We start from the raw sequence: 17,062 nt of genomic DNA on the forward strand, positions 1-17,062 counted from the left end.
GGGGCTGCATGCTCTATTATGGAAACAAGATTCATGAAAATGGTTCTGAAATATTCCAGACTAAATTTATTTGAATGGCTTATACATATGTTTAATTTAAATTTATATTTAATCATTAATATCTGAACTGGATACTTCATTTCCATTATACTTTGCAACATCTTAAGACAATAGATGGTATAGTGTTATTTGTAGATTTATTTATTTTTTAAAGATTTATTTATTTGTGAGAGAGAGCACGAGATGGGGGGGAGAGGGAGAAGGAGAAGCAGACTCCCCGCTGAGCAGGGAGCTCGATGCAGGGCTTGATTCCAGGACTCTGGGATCATGACTTGAGCTGAAGGCAGACACTTAACCGACTGAGCCACCCAGGCGCCCCTATTACTTGTAGATTTAGAGAATCTCAAAGATCTGTGGATTTTTTTCAGAATGTCAACAATCCGTCTTAACTGTTTAATCATCCTCAATACCACCGGGGGGGAGGGGTGGAGAAGGTAGAGAATAAGTAACTCAGATCATAAAGCAATTGTGTTTGTGATCTCCTGTAGTAACAAAAAGGCATCATTCTCTTATGTATGCAAATATTTATACTTTTTTCACTTATACTTGGGAGATATTCTAAAATAAGTATCAGTTATAGTATTCACTTATACTGATTTATAGGCACTTTGACAGAAAACATCAATACGGTGTATTAAGACTATGTTTCTACCCAAATGCAAATAGATGTATCTCACAGTATGTGAGTCTTCATGTATATGCCCTAGGACTGCTCTATGAAATCTTCTGATGAGTTGTAAAGCAAAGTCTATGACACAAAGCAGGTATGAATTCCTTGACCATGTATGATACTTAGCTAGTTTTAAGTTTTTTTTAAAGATTTTATTGATTTATTTGACAGAGACACAGCGACAGAGGGCACACAAGCAGGGGGAGTGGGAGAGGGAGAAGCAGGCCTCCCGCTGAGCGGGGAGCCCAATGCGGGGCTTGATCCCAGGACCCTGGGATCATGACCTGAGCCGAAAGCAGACGATTAAGGACTAAGCCACCCAGGCACCCCTAGTTTTAACAGTTTTAAAAACAACTGGTTTTTCTGCATTTTTAGGTTTCTGGCAAACTGTATATTCAATTCTGGGCATGGCATGTTCTATGCTCTTTTGATATAGAATGTGCTAAAAATGGTAGCTGATGACTTTAATATCATTATAAGATATACCTTCCTAGAATTATAAAAGTATATTTCCCACAAAGCCAGTCAAATCATTGGCTATATTCATAGATCCTGATGAAGGAAAGGATCTACTGCATACACACATCTTAATTACGGCTACTATGTAAAATTAAGGATATTGAGATTATGAATTTGCCTTATTTTTTTATTTTTATTTTTTTTAGGGTGGGTGGGAAGGGCAGAGGGAGAGAATCTTAAAGCAGGCTCCATGCCCACTGCAGAGCCCAATGGGGGGCTCGATCTCACAACCCTGATATCATAACCTGAGCCAAAGTTAAGAGTTGGAGGCTTAACCTACTGAGCCACCCAGGGACCCCACTCAGTAAATTCTGATCACTGTTTTAAGGTCTTTTACATTTTTTGTGCATAAGGACATAAGAGTCCTGTTTCTCATGTACCAATTTGAGGGGAAGGAGTTGTAATTTTAAGTGCAAAGCTTTTTTTTTGGTGGGGGGGGAGGTGTGTGTGGAGGGGTACAGCATAGAGAAAAGTATTCTAATAGGACAACTGTCAGGTTAATATCCAAAATTATCATCTTTATTTTTGTAAAGTTTTATTTTTAAGTAATCTGTACACCCAACATGGGGCTCAGACCCACAATCCCAAGATCAAGAGCCACAGGCTCCACTGAGCCAGCCAGGGGCTCCCCAAAATTACCATCTTTACAGTCAGGTGGCCTACACATAACTGGACTACTTGAATGCGATCATTTACAAGACAGTACCTTGCATTTAATTTTTTTTTTTTTTAAAGATTTTAAGAGAGAGAGGACGCGTGAGTGGCGGGGAGGAGCAGAGGGAGACGAAGAGGGAGAGAGAGAATCTCAAGCAGACACCATGTAGAGCGAGGAACCTCTTGGGGGCTCAATCTCACAACCCTGATATCATGACCTGAGCCAAAATCAAGAGTCAGATGCTTAACAACTGAGCCACCCAGGTGCCCTACCATCTTGCATTTTAATGCCTTAATCTAGTATCTTTCATTTTAGTTTGCTAAACTAGTGGAAAAAGTACTTTTAAGAAAAAAATCTACCAAAAATGTAAATAAGATCATAGCAAGGAGAAAGAGATATTCATTTTGTGATTTTTTTTTTTTTAAGTAAACTCTACCCATAACATAGGGCTTGAACTTAAGACCCTAAGATCAAGAGTTGCATGCTCTACCCACTGAGCCTGCCAGGCATTCCTGATTCTCTGAATGGCACAAGAAGTTTAAATGCATTATGAAATCAGGTCCTACAACTTAAAATTTTTTCCCTCTAAACCCAAATTTAGGATGGTGTTTGGCAGTGGTTGGGGAAGGGAGTGAAAACAAGAAGGGAGCCTCAACAGTGTGGCTAGCTGTTTCTTAAGCTGGGTGGTGGGTACACAGGTGTTCATTGTATTATTCTCTTATACCACTTGGCATAAGTAAAAAATGAAGTATAATATTCACAGATTTATTGTACTTCACATACTGGTAAATACTGGACCATTTACTTCTAGTACACTTCACCAAGGTGAAAAGAGAAATTTCTTTCACCAGGCATATGTTGTGAAAGCATAAAGAAAACAGAAATCAGCCTCCCCACCCTCTCCAATGATTCTTTGAAAGTGCTATTTCAGCAGAACATGATTGGTCAACAGCAGCAACATGCCATAATTCAAAGTGTAAATCTCTTAATGAGTAAATTACCTCAATTTCCTGTAACTGCTCCTGATTGGTTGTATACATCTGCTGAAGAGAATCCTCCAACTCTGTGTTCCGATCCAGTAATGTCTTCCCAAGTTCAGCAGCAAGTTGGAGATCTAGTACAACAAGTGAATCTTAGGATAATGCAAATGATCTCACTTCAACATTTTATATAACCCAGTCCTTAAAATAAGAATGAATCAAGACCTAACCCAACACATAAAAGTTTAAGTCAGATCCCAATGGAAGGTGGAATGGCACAGAAAGAAACTTGAGTTCTACTTAAAATTCAGTTGAACTGGGTCCCTCTACCAGGTAATGTGTCCTCTTGTGTACCCTTACTTGTAAGACTGAAGAAAAGTGATCTACTTTATGGAGATGTATTCATTAGTTCAGAAATGATCATTCATTGTGGTGATGTCTAACATCATAATTATTTGCTCATGGACTGGACTTATTCATATCCTCATTGTCTATTTTCTTTCTGGAGATCTTTGAGCCAAAGTATAGGTAGATCTTTCAATAGTCTCTAAAGTTCCCACGAAATCTGGCTGCTGTGAATTCAACTATCAAAGTAAAGTTTGTGTTATAGATCCTGGCCTCCTAAGGAGACTAAAAATTAAGTCAAAAAAAGGAAAAATACACCAGTAATAACAACACTGTCTACTTCTCTTCATGTCCCTCTCCAAGATGAGCAAACCAGATAAGCAGTGCAGTGACAGTTTTTAAGGTAATTACATGTCAGTAGCTTATACCTTGAGTTAGCACAAAACTGTATTTCTATTTTGAACTTCATTTTTCAACTCTCTTCTTAGGCATATATGTACATAAGACAGGATTTGTTTGTATTATACCCAATACCCCAAATAAAAATTTAATGATACAAAAAAGGACACTAGTTCTAATATAGTAACAGAAATCCCTGCATAATAAGTTTCATGGGAGGCCCTTTAACATAGTGAGAAATGCACTGAATTGAGTAGGAAGGCCTGAGGTCTGACTACCATTTACCAGGTTAACACTTTCAATATGGTGACTTTAAAGGTCCCTACACTTGGTATTCTTGTCTAGAGAGAAGACGGTCCTGTCAATGTAAGACTGCAAAAATCAAATGAAATAATATATAAGGGAGGACTTCAGAAACTATGCTGCATACAAAGCCCAAGTATTATTAGTATGCATTGATTCACAAATTAATGTTTTTTTATGTGCTTCACAAAATTCTTAATTTTCTATTGGTTGTTTTGAGGATCAGTACAGACGTTTCAATTTGTACACACTTCTTAGCATACGTACCGAAAATCTAAAAAAACCATGTAGTTGTGATTCTTTTCTAAAAGTTATTCCAGTGACCTTCCAGCTTAAAATTTGGAGGCAAATTTTCCTTAACAGTATATCAAGTACCAAGATCTTCAAATGCTGATACACTGTTACATTGTTAAGTCCCATTAATTCACAATTTAATATCATATATACTACATACTCAAATTCTCAATCTTGCACAGCACATTAACAGAGTTACTAGGAAAACTGGACTACCACGACCAAGATGTTACAGAGTGCACCAGAACTCTGACCGGGAGAGCCAAGATCTAGGAGTGGTTTTCTTTAGGAAACAATTCTACCAAAAACAACATGGGAATAGAAGTAATTTAAAATACTCAAGACATAGTAAATGCACGACCGACTCCAAATTGCCATTTAGTATGCTTGGTATTAATAGGATATAAAAACTACCCCAGCTATGGAATGTTGAGCTGACACCCAAGACAATCAAAGCCTCCCACATTCAATATCCCACTATTTCCTGGTTGTACTAAAAAATAAACAACCAGCAAATGATTTCATCTCTTAAAGAAAAAGCATTTACACTTAAAAAATGGGATGAGGTGGGATTCCCTCCTTCTTAAAAATGTTTCTAGAGCTACTAAAAAACTTGCATTTACAAAACAGTTGATAAAAATATTCCTCTGGATTGTACAAGAAGGGCAACAGGGACCACTGATAAGACATGGTTTATGGTATTAATCAGACTTAGCTTCTTTCTCTCCTGCTTCATCGGAGGCTGGACTCTCCTCATTTTTAGTTTCTCCGTTTTCTGCAGGTAAGTCTTCTTTCGTTTCTTGGTTAGCCACTTCAGCCTGTTTTCCCTTTGCTCCCCTTTTCCCCTTTGTTTGCACTTTTTTGTCTGAAGATTTATCCTTTCCTGCCACCTTTTTTGGCTTCGTTTCCACTTTTGCAGGAGCAGGTTTAGCTGACAACCTAGCCGACCTCCTCTTGGGCTCCTCCTTCGACGCCCCCCTCGGCGGAGCTGACCTTCCTCTTGGGCATTGTGGTGGCGGGGCGGGCGCGTGCCGGGTGCCTACCGGCCGCGGCGCGCCGAGACCCTTCGCCAAGCTGGGCTGCCGGGCCGCTACCGCTCCTCCCGCCGCCCGAGCTGATGCGACCCGCCGCGGGGGCGGTGGGAGAACCCACAAATTAATGTTTTTATTGCTAGGCACTATGCTACTAAGCTTTAGTTAAAGAATGGTGAATAAAATGGATGAAGTTCCTGTCATCCTGACACTTCCAGAGACTAATGGGAGAAGCCAGACAGCAAATAAGTAAATAAGTAAATAAACTTCCCAACATGATGAACACTTTTCATTCATAAATGCATGCATACATTAATACCAGACACTGTTCTAGGCACTAGGTATATAAGAGTGAACTTAGCTAAAAAATTCCCTGCCCTCATGAAGCTTCTATTCTATTGGGAGAAACAGCATGATAGAATATAAAAAAATAGCAGTAAGTGCAAAAGAGGAAAAATAAAGTTAGGGGGATATGAAGAATGTGGATGTGGAAAGCTGACCTTTAAGAACATGTGACAAAGGTCATATTAGAATCAAAATGTGAAGGAACTGAATAAATGATCCCGTAGATCAATCTAGAGGATGAGCATTCCAGGCAGAGACAAAACAAGTACAAAAGCTCTAGGAAGAAGTGTGACTGGAGCTAATAAGGAGGTCAATGAGGCCAAAGCAAAGTGTGTATGGGGGGCAGAGACGGTGACAAGTCAGAAGGGCTCTAAGCTCTAAGGCCAGCTTGTGTAGGGCCTACGAAGATCAAGATTTTGGCTTGTACTCTGAGTGAAATGGAACCCAGTGAAAGCTTCTGACAGGATGAGTGGCTGCTATGTAAACAGCCTGCAAGAGACAAAGGTGGAAGCAGGGTGACAGGAGGATGCTGCAATCATCTGGGTGAGAGATGATGGTGGCTCGGACTACACTGGCAGAAATGGAGAGAAGAGATAGGAATCTGGATACAGTTTAAAGCAGAGCTAAAAAGAATTATCAACCAATTAAATGTGATGTGTAAGAAAGAAAAAATAGATTTGGTGATAATGAATAAAGGATCTGTCTTAGAAAGAGACATCACAAGGAAAGTCTGAGGGGACATTTTAGCTGAGGCTTGAGAAATGAGGATCTCGCCATATAAAAAAGCCACACAGAGGCACTCCAACAGGAAAGAACTTGGTGTAGTCTACGACCTGACAAAAAGCCAGTGTGACAGAAGCATGAAGGGGAGAGTGGGAAGAGATGAAGCTGGAGGGTAGGCAGCAATCAGAACATGCAAGATTTTAGCCCATGGTAAAGAATATTTAAATTTTATTCTAAGTATGATGGAAAGTCATTTTGCTTAATGTCATATAAAGCATTTATTACGAAAAAAATATTAGGAAAACAGGGAACCTCACTACATATGCTCTTTAAACAATTTTTAGAGGTTGACAAATAAGGTTTTGTATTTACTCATTACCACCGACATTAAAACTTAACCTAGAGAAAGTAGTAAAAGAAAAGCCACAACTTTTGTTACCCGGTCCTGTCCATTAGTATGCATAATTAGTATTCTACTTGGTTAGTTTTCCCTCATTAAGAAAAAACAAAGCATCAAAACCTACCACACACCACTCCAGCTCATTTTAAAACATATTACACCCATTTATAATAAATCTATATATGTTGGTAGACAGGTGTTAAGATACATTCTCTCGTGATTTAAATATTAACAATGTCAATTAATGTACTTAAGACTTCAGATAACAAGTCTATGAAATAACATCTTCTATTCACAAGGCATAGAACCTTTACAAACAGCTCAAAGCATTTAAGAGATATTAATCTATCTTTTCAAGGTATTTAGCCTGGATTTTCAAATGAGACAATCTGAAGCACAAAGATGCTAACTGACCCGACCAAATCTACATGGTGAGTCACAGCAAAACAGAAACTACTGTCAACAGCTTCTAACTTTGCAGTCATCATACTGAGAGTACGCCATCTTTACACGGGGAGGTCCGCATATCTCTGTTTCAGGTAGGGAGTACATTTCCCTTTGAGGTACTTAATCTTTTCACTTGTTTTTATAGATGGCAATGAGAAATCAGAGTTGAGCTACTTGGCTTTTATTGCCCGCTCTGCCAGTGAAAGCGCACACAATCCCAGGCAAGTTAATATCCTGTTTTCATTAAATGCAAAAGGAACTACGCAGATGCTCCAGAAATTATTATTTTGTACTCATAGGACATGTAATGTGTATACATATCCCCACACAGAAGCCACCATGCTTATTTAAGACAAAGCATATAAACATTACCTAAACATTACTTAAGTCTCTCCTGGCCAGTTGTATGGTGGTAATTCCTCACTGGGAAGGACCAGAGACTCACCAAAGGTGTTCTTAACTAGTGATCAAAACCTGAGCCAAACCCTCTTCCAGACTTAAGACTAACTTGAGACCATCCTCAACTATTTTGATTCAGTTATGAAACTATCTACTACTTAATACACAGCCGAAAGAGATGCCAAGCACAGCACTGTTCCAGTAAATAGCAAGCAGAAAAGAATTCGAGACTTGTCCTTATCTCACTCCTTATTTCCAGTTAAACAAAGCCCCAACCTGGTTCAGTAACCTGAAGTCTCAATCTCCTAAATATTTCACAGAAGTTTAGGATAGAATTTGGCAAAAAAAGTCTCAACTACAAGTAAGTGTCTGTGAAGTCACACTGAATAATAGGATATTACTTCATATGTTAAAGACAAGGGTCTTTTTTTGGTCTTAAAAAAAAATTCATTTCCTGTTGTGTAGCATCTGGCTTCCATAACCAAAAGGAGCCAAAAGCTGGCAGTAAGCCCAAGAAGGGTTTCTAAATAATTAGTGGGGCGACTGGGAGAATGCTCAATGCCCTTTATATTTTTAATTAAGGCACAAAAGGAAAGGAAACAATATAGTTTTGAAGTCTTATGCACCTGGTCATCTCTATTTTACAATAAGGATTTTCACTAAGAGGTTGTCTTTTCTAAATCCTAATGAACTGAGCTAGGCAGTCACAATTTACTGCAGGCTTGAGAATTACAACCTACCAACACCTTTGTATGTTTAATATTTTCACTAATTAATCTTTGCAAGTGATAATCATCAACTTTAACAGTGTAAACTATAAGCTTTAAACAGGTACTCTACTCAGCCCTATGCCAAAGCAAAAGATTAGTCTGGCAGCTGAGTGATTTTTTAAAAAGAATCCTTCTTCTGAAATTCTGAAACCTTTAAATTCCACTGCTATATTTTTATTTTACTGTAGTTTTCACAAACTATGAGGACAACATATTCCCATGTTAGCTGTAGTCTGCAGTAGTAATTCAACAACATTAGGGCTGAAAGCTTTTCCTATTACAAAATCAAATGCGTCATTTGGTGATGCTTCTGTGTAACTCCTGTTGCCAACGTTACTATAATTGGGAAAGCAAAAAACCTGAATATAAACATCAAGAAAAATGATGGTGCCAGTTTTAATGACCCTTCAACAATGATTCAGCAAATTAGTTGTACACATGGAAAATGTACTCATCGTGAAAAGAAGTAGAAATATGAGGGTTCCTTTAAGATTTCATTTGCCAATCCATATAGTAGGAATTTGAAACCTTATTCTAAGCTTGCACAGCTCACCAAATGACAATTATAATAGCAGCTGGACTAAAAGAAAACTCAGTTTCTGAAGTCTTTCCACCTTGTTCTCAGGGGTACATTTCAAAGCAAGCACCATCATTACCTGCACAGAAGGCTCCTGCTGTCCCAGAAAGGATCTTACCCATAGAGATCATTGTCAGTATTCTTACTGTGCCAACTCAGCTCTCTGACAAAAGACAGTCTCTTCATCAAAGTGTTCTGTAAAAGCAAAGGGTTTTCTCCTTCAGCCTGCACAAGCTTTACATGTTTCTAACAAGGTATAAATGGTGGTCCACAGCCTTCCGAGGTTAGAATTTTTCAGCAATTTTAATGTAAAAAAGAATTCGCCAGCAAACTTTGATATGGTCGATTTACTTAAATAATGCTTCTATTGCTAAAGGAAACAAGTTTGTAGTTTAATGACTTTGAGAACAGGATCTTAAAAAGTCTTTAGCAGCTCTCTCCAAACAAGGCTTGTTCAGTAAAGTTTATAGTGAGGATGTTAAAAAACAAAAAAACAACAGGGGCGCCTGGGCAGCTCAGTCGTTAAGCATCTGCCTTCGGCTCAGGTCATGATCCCAGGGTCCTGGGATTGAGCCCCACATCGGACTCTCTGCTCAGGGGGAAGCCTGCTTCTCCCTCTCCCACTCCCCCTGCTTGTGTTCCTGCTCTCACTGTCAAAATAAATAAATAAAATCTTAAAACAAAACAAAAAACAACAGATGTCTGCACTTGATAAAACCCCATTAGATGTGCTTATCAGTCTGTTTAACAGGACTTGCTCCCAAACTGTATTCAGCATCTAATAGCTACCGAGGGCCTACCACGTGCCAGGCACTGTAGGTGGGCACATACCAGGAGGCAACATCTCCAGGCTTCACTAATAGATTCCTAGACTGTCAACTCCAGGAATAGAATCCTATCCTATCTTGTGGATAGGCACTGTGACCCCAGTGCCTAGATGAATGCCTGGCACAGACTCTATAATACATTTTTCAGAAATTAACACACTTAAAAATTCGTTAGAAGTTTAGGTGTTCTTTAACATATAATTTTTAAAAATTGGGACAAAGATATCCTTTCATTCACAGTGCAGACTTCATTCTTCTACAGGCCATATTCACGAGTTATGATTGTTGGAATTTCACATCTATTCCTACTCCACGCACTTGGTTATGACATACAGGGTTATGTCAAAGTCCATTGTGATAACAGATGTAAAAGTTTTTTGAAAAGCAGAGAACAAATTCCAAATGCAAATTGACATTAAGGAGGTTCGGACCTGTGCTCATTAAGGTTTCATTAAACTTGAACATCTGATGGCTTTGTTTTGATCAGAGGTTAAAGAGTTCCACATGTAATGCCAACACGTTGCATTTGTTTCCCATAGACTGACATCTTACAACTGGTTGTTCCTAACAACTTCCCACAGGGTGGAAGTGCAGTGTGGACTAAAGCACCTGATGGAAGAGAGCCATGAAAAGAGTAACCCTGTGTGAGCAACTCAGTTCAACAAATATGAAAACTAAGCCTCTATTATGTGTTAAGTTCGCTAGATTTAAAAAAAAAAAGAGGGGGGCCTGCACAGATCAATACTTGCTAAAGATATTTAGCTTTGATTATACAAACTGCTTCATTTATTGTAGGGAAATGCTGCAACTGTGCAGTGGTTTCCTCATTAATCTTGGAGAAAGTATCAAACTAGGCCATCAATCCTTATGGGGAATTTTGAAAACAGGTTAAAATATAAGACAAATTTGCCTGTGGACATTGAGAACACATGACGGCACATACTGCACTGCAGCCACTGAACAGCTTGGGCTATTTCAGTGAAATGGTGAACCACTTTGGTTCAAGTGACTGTCCACCACATATCAAAAATCACCTTTTCCCAAGAGTTGCTTGTACTTAGAAAAGACAAACAAAACAAGTTATTCAAGCCTACATCCCCCCCCAACCCCAAGTTCAGTGATTGCCATGAACCAACATCATGGTCATTTAATATTCAACTAAGTGAGATGTTAATTTTCAGTGAAAGTTTAAAGCTGAAAAAGTTGCTTTTTACAGAATTGCAGAGACCGAAGATGCCTGAAAAAAATTCCTAAGGAGTGTTCAGTAATAGTGGCTAAGAAAGTTGGTTCTGAGGTTTGGAGTGGAAATCCTAGCTCTCCCAATAACAGTATCTATCTACTACGTCCATAGCTTGACGGGAGGACTAAATGAGCACCTGTGTTAAGAACCCACAAAAAGCTTCCCCAATTGCAAATTCCTGCTATTAATACGCAAAACAAGGTGGGGGCACTGGCTCCAAATTTGAAAGCTGCTCTAAGATTTCTCTCTGGAGACACCTTCAGCAAGAAATCCAAGGCAGGCCAGGATCTGAATGCCTGTTTTTAACTAAAAAGCTAGAGCGCAAACTGCCAAGAAGTGGCGGACGCAAAAGTGCCTCAAGTCACTTTCACTTGGCATATGGTGAACTATGCATTGCCCCCCCCCCCCCCAAATTCAACTTTCTAACACCCAACTGAAGCTGTAAACCGATGATAAAGGAGAGAAAGGGTCTGGGCAGTGACTACGACTCCTCGTTCTGAGTGTGTGGGTTCAAAACCGCTGGCCTCCACCCTTGACTCGAACGAAGTCGTTTGGCCGTTTTAGCCTCGCTTTCCTCATCTGGGAAATGGGGACAAGAGAAGTTCCTCTCCAAGGAATGGATGGAGCGGGTGAGGTGGGCGGGCCCGGCACGGTTCCTGCCACACAGCACTGCTACCCCTACCACCTGCAGCAGCTCCCACTCGGTTCGGGCTTGGTGGGGGGTCCTCCGGAGGCGCTGAGGCCGCGGGGTGCAAGCCAGGAAGAGGCCGTCCTGCGCCTCCGAGTAATGCGGCGAGGATTCAACCAGCTAACCCGGGAAGCGCTCCCAACGGTACCCGGCCCACACGCAGGGATGGTGAGGGTCACTGCGCAGAAGCGGCCTCCCGGCGGGCAGGGCACACGGCCGATGCCCACGCCAGGTGAACGTCGGACCTTCCCGCACCTGGCGTCCGCTGGCCGCCGGCAAGAGCAACTTTTTAACGGTTTCGCGCCCGAGAGCCTCCCCGGCCAGGCCGCCCGCCCGAGGTGGGGGGGCGACCGCGCCCTCACCTTGCTGGAGGTCCTGGTGGTCGTACCACGGCTCGTCCTCCTTCATCTCAAACTCCTCCACTAGGTTTTCCGCCAGCATCTCGGCCGGCTCCTCCGGGGGCAGCGGCGCCCGCCGCCGCCGTCCCGCCTCAGCCGCTGCCCCGGGCGCTCCACGGGCTCCTCCGCCCTCAGCCAGAGCCGCCCTCCGGCGGGACGCGACGCCGCCTAGGCTCCGCCGCGTCTCCTGACCAGAACTGCTCCCCGCCGCCGCCGCACGGGGCGGCTCACACCGCACGCCGCGGACCGGCCTCCCGACCCGCCTCGAGCCGCCCAACAGCCGGAGCTCCGGCACCAGCGACCGGGCGGGTGCCCTGAGCCGGCTTCTCACGCTGCAGCCGGGCCCAACGTGGCACTTTGGCAGAACCCTCCCCGGCCGGGGCCGCGATTCAAACCCCCGGCGGCGCCTCGGCCAATCGTGAGCGGGCCGGTGGCCGAGCGGCAGCGACGTCGTCCAATCCTGTCTCACTGCAGGCCCGCGGGTCGCCCGGTCTCGCGGGCAAGCAGCCAATGGCGACTCCAGAAGAAACAAAGAAGGCGGGGGAAAGGCGAAGGGGTGCGGCCGAGGGCCCCGCCCTCTCCTCTGCGTTGGGGCGGTTCTGGGCCAGCGTTCCGAGTGCTGGGTGTGGAAGTGGCGGCCTCAGCGGCGCCTGTGGCGGGTGCCCGGCCGGCTAGTTAGCGGGTGGACAGGCTACGCGGGCTCGAGGGCCGGGAGTGCGGCCCCCGAGCAGTGGGCGGTTGTCGTGGGGCGCTCTTCGTGCAAGCGGAGGCGCGAAGGGTGCCGGGAGTCCGGGGTCCGGTACCCGGCTGGCCCCTTCTGGTCTTTTGACTCCCAGATTTGCGCTCCTCGATCTGGGGAAATTAAGGGTCGGTCGGGAGTTTAGGGTTGTTAGCTGTTTTCTCCTTGATTATCTGAGTGCTCATCTCCAACCCACTGAGAGTTGTACTCACTTCCCCTGAAAAGGAGGGCTCATTTGAGTATCCGGGGGCGGAAAAGGGTGCAGTTGAAGGTATCTCCTTAGAAAAAAAATTAAAAGCACTTTTGCACACGATTTTTAAAAGGTTCAAAGATCGCCAGTTAAGTACCCGGGCTCACGACATTGCACCTGGAGGGAATTGAGTGCAGCCCTAGCACTTGATGGCCAGCAGGGCAGTGAACTTCGTTCTCCACAGAGTTAAAGTTGATACTGTTTGTGGGGTGCGGCTTTCCTATCATCGTGCAGACAAAACACAGAAATTCTTAAATGGGGTGACCGGAAGGTCACTGTTCTCGACCTCGGTGTAAAGGTAAAGATCGGCTGACAGAAGACAGCAGCGCTCTCTCCTATAGTAGAATGCCAAATAATAAATGTAGAGGGAATAATGGTGTTGGAAAGGAATAAAGGAGGAATGGTAAACGCAAATCCTTCTGAATTCAGGTATACTAAAAGGCAAAATGTTACTGATTACTTTTTATTGCTAGGTTAAAGAAGAAAGGTAGGTTACCTTATAGCCCTAATTGTCAAAATTCAGGTAGAGGTATAGTCCAGAACCAAAAGAAAAGAAAGCCAACTATCTTAATCTAAAAGTAAGTCACTACACATTGAGCTCTTTGGAAAGAGAGATGATTGGATTTAGGATTTGCTGACGGTGATTTGTGGAAGCTGAAGGTCTAGAATCAGGCATTTGACCTTCAAGAGATTCGTCTCCCATAGTCACTGATCCGCAAGACTGAAAGTGCTAGCTTTTTTCTTCATGGCAAATAACTCATCGGACTCCAAATCAAATTGGTCAGTGTATTGAAACGTTCTTTCATATTCTCCTTTGAAAACAAAAAAAGAAGAAAGATATGGAGAGTTAACATTATTGATAGTTTAAAATGGCAAAAAGACTTTATGTCTTTGGTATTTGTGGGTTCTTTTTAAGGACACCTTTTGGGGAAACTTTTTTCCCTGGGAAAGTGTGAACAAAAATTGCATTGAAAAAGAAATGTTAGCTTTCGCTGCTCAAAGCCATGCTTTGGAGGGGTCTCCATCATTCTTTTATAGTCTGCTTAGTCAAAACTTAGAAGTAATCATGAACAGCCTCTTCCGTGACATTAATATTAGTTGGTGTAGTAGTAGGTTAGTGAATAACAAGCCAAGTTGATTCTAAAAGGAAGGGTTTGGGTTTTCATTTAATAATTCATGGGTACATTGTACACCTGCCCAGCCTAATCATTATACCATTTTGCTATTTAAACTCTTCAGTATAAAACCTTTTGTGGTAAAGAAGAACCAGTTTCAGAAGTTTTTTGTCTCTGCTCGTAAAGATACAATATTTTTGCTTGTGTTTTGTTGCTGTAGTAAAATCAGGTAAGGAGAGATTTAGATAGTAGTGGTGGCTTTAAAAAAAATTGTAAGTGGTGATTTTCAGTTTGATACTGAAATAAGTACTATGATAAAAATAATATAAAGCAAAATACTGGTAGTTCCTTTTGCAAATGGAAATAAGGGGGATTTGGAACTGAGGGTGATTTTACTTCCTCCTCTCAGTATATATAAACAAAGAGAAGTTCAGGCTACAAGAGTTTTTCATAATGTTAATAAAACCTTATATTCATACGTTTCAGACAGGGTCGGTGCTTAACTCAAATTCTTTTTTAAAAAATTGAACTCGGGGCACCTGGGTGGCTCAGTCAGTTAAGCTGCTGCCTTGGGCTCAGGTTGTGATCTCAGGGTCCTGGGATCGAGCCTCACATTGGACTCCCAGCTCATCAGGGAGTCTGCTTCTCCCCCTTCCCTCCCCGTCATGCACTCTCTCTCTCACATAAATAAAATCTTCAGAAAAATTTAACTCGGCAAGTTTATGACCCTTTGCAAAATTCTGAGTTTATAAATACCCACCTCCTGACTTAGTGATAGATCAGCTCAGAAGGTGTGGCATGCTTCTTGTTTCAGCATGCCTGAAATAAAACTAAGAAAAAGAAGAGTGCCTCATTTTGGTGAACTAAATTTGTATCTTGGCTTTTGGTTCAACTGACTCCCTTGTTTTGGCCTTCTTGGCAACCCAGTCTTCAATCTTCATTCTCACTTAGGCCAAAAGTAACTCTCTAGAATGGGGTCTTCACCGGTAGTTCCAGCTTTTTCAAATCTGAGTATTACTTTTAAAGCCAAAAATATTGACTGACCGCCACATAATGGTGCTTGTACTTTTCAAGTGTTTGTGCACTGCATAATGACAAAAAAATTCAGATGGTATCTTATCATTACAGCAGAATCTACAAACATTTTAAGAATAGTAGTACACATATGAGCAAAATATTCTTTATTCAGTCTACAGACAATGCTTGGTCTGCATATGGGTTTCGTAATCCCTTTTAATTGTAGGGCCCTACTTCCCATAGATTTGGAATCATTTTTGGCTCTACCCAATACAAAGTGAAGCTCAGGGACTTAGATAATTTGGTCATTTGTTCACTCCTTGCTTGTAGCTTGCCCTCCCCTAAGAAATTGGGCAGTATAGACTGCAGTGCCTGCTTAATTCCCAAGGATTATTTAAGCAAGTAACTTCTCTTGAGTTATCTGAATATTTGTCTGTTTTGTGACTTAGTAAGATTGTGCAGACCTGGCCAAATATTCCAGGAAGGTAGGGATAAAACAGAAAAATCATGGTATTATCTTAAACTATAGTCAGGGATAAAAGGAAGATGAATCTGTACCCACCTCTTGCTTGGCTAAACTTTTCCTATTTTCCAGTTGCATAAATCAAGTCATTGAAAGACTGAGACAATAGTCCAGATTTAAGAGGGACATATATATCAGAGCAAAGACCAGAATGTGTTATTTCTTTTTTTTTAAAGATTTTATTTATTTTGAGAGAGAGAGAACAAGTGCATGCGAGTGGGGGGAGGGGCAGAGAGCAAGAATCTCAAGCCCGACTCAGGACTTGATCTCACAACTGTGAGATCATGACCTGACTTGAAATCAAGAGTTGGACGCTCAACCAACTGAGCCACCCAGGCACCCCCAGAATGTGTTATTTCTAATATCCATCTTAGATATGTCCTTTGGGCCAAAGTTACAGTCTGTCCAGAGAAGACCAAGAATAAATATTCCAAAGCAAGTCTGTAATTACTGAATGGTCAACTTTATACTAAGATGAAAGGTTCTATTCCTTCTGTGTGGCTTTAGCTAAAGGATGTCACCTCATTGTTCCTTTTCTGTTGCACCCTCCCAAGTAGGGAGGATAATAATGCCATAGACACATCTCCTTGGCCTCTAGTTAAGCATATCCAGGGGGTGGGGGGATGGATTAGCCTGGTGATGGGTATTAAAGAGGGCATGTTCTGCGTGGAGCAGTGGGTGTTATGCACAAACAATGAATCATGGAACACTACATCAAAAACTAATGATATAATGTATGGTGATTAACATAACAAAAAAATTTAAAGAAAAAAAGCATATCCAAACTCATGGATAAATCTCGCTTTTATAACTTGGAAGAGTTATTAAAAATATATTCAAGTAGGGGCTCCTGGCTGGCTCAGTTGGAGGAGCATGTGACTCTTGATCTTGGGGTCATGGGTTTAAGCCCCATGTTGGGTGTAGAGATTACCAAAAAAAAATTTTTTTTTAAAGATTTTATTTATTTGACAGAGACACAGTGAGAGAGGGAACACAAGCAGGGGGAGTGGGAGAGGGAGAAGCAGGCTTCCCACTGAGCAGGGAGCCCAGTGTGGGACTCGATCCCAGGACTCTGGGATCATGACCCAAGCCGAAGGCAGACGCTTAACGACTGAGCCACCCAGGTGCCCCACTAAAATTTTTTTTAAAATATATATTTTTATTCATATATATATGAATTCATATATATATGAAAGTAAGTTATACTCTATGAAAATTAGGGTCCCTGGCAACTTCTCAAAAAATGTTGAGTGAATGGATAAGAAACTAAAGTGTTGACTCTGGTGATAGCTAGTGGTTTTTGACTTTTACTTAACTAAAATTAAATTAGTGTCCAGTGGAATTTTGC

General features: G+C 41.8%; 2 protein-coding genes and 1 pseudogene across 2 annotated transcripts in view; 1 reads left to right on the forward strand and 2 right to left on the reverse strand.

Moving 5' to 3' along the window:
* CDR2 (cerebellar degeneration related protein 2) overlaps window positions 1-12,396 on the reverse strand; it is a 28,277-nt gene extending 15,881 nt beyond the window's left edge. Inside the window, exons 1-2 of the mRNA XM_028090447.2 lie at window positions 12,035-12,396; window positions 2,906-3,018 (exon numbers count right to left, since the gene is read on the reverse strand). Coding sequence (XP_027946248.1) covers window positions 2,906-3,018; window positions 12,035-12,113 — 192 coding nt within the window. The 5' untranslated portion in view covers window positions 12,114-12,396. The remainder of the gene's footprint in view (window positions 1-2,905; window positions 3,019-12,034) is intronic.
* On the reverse strand, window positions 4,901-5,233 carry LOC114198765 (non-histone chromosomal protein HMG-14 pseudogene; annotated as a pseudogene).
* The window catches only part of LOC148162850 (solute carrier family 68 member 1-like), a 50,684-nt gene continuing 41,505 nt past the window's right edge, over window positions 7,884-17,062 (forward strand). Inside the window, exon 1 of the mRNA XM_088029024.1 lies at window positions 7,884-7,892. The gene's annotated coding sequence lies outside the window, so the exon portion shown is untranslated. The remainder of the gene's footprint in view (window positions 7,893-17,062) is intronic.

The sequence above is a fragment of the Eumetopias jubatus genome, unplaced genomic scaffold (genome assembly GCF_037043125.1).
Source record: "Eumetopias jubatus isolate StellerSeaLion01/CBP00866 unplaced genomic scaffold, mEumJub1_p1.0 scaffold_12, whole genome shotgun sequence".
NCBI lineage: Eukaryota > Metazoa > Chordata > Mammalia > Carnivora > Otariidae > Eumetopias > Eumetopias jubatus.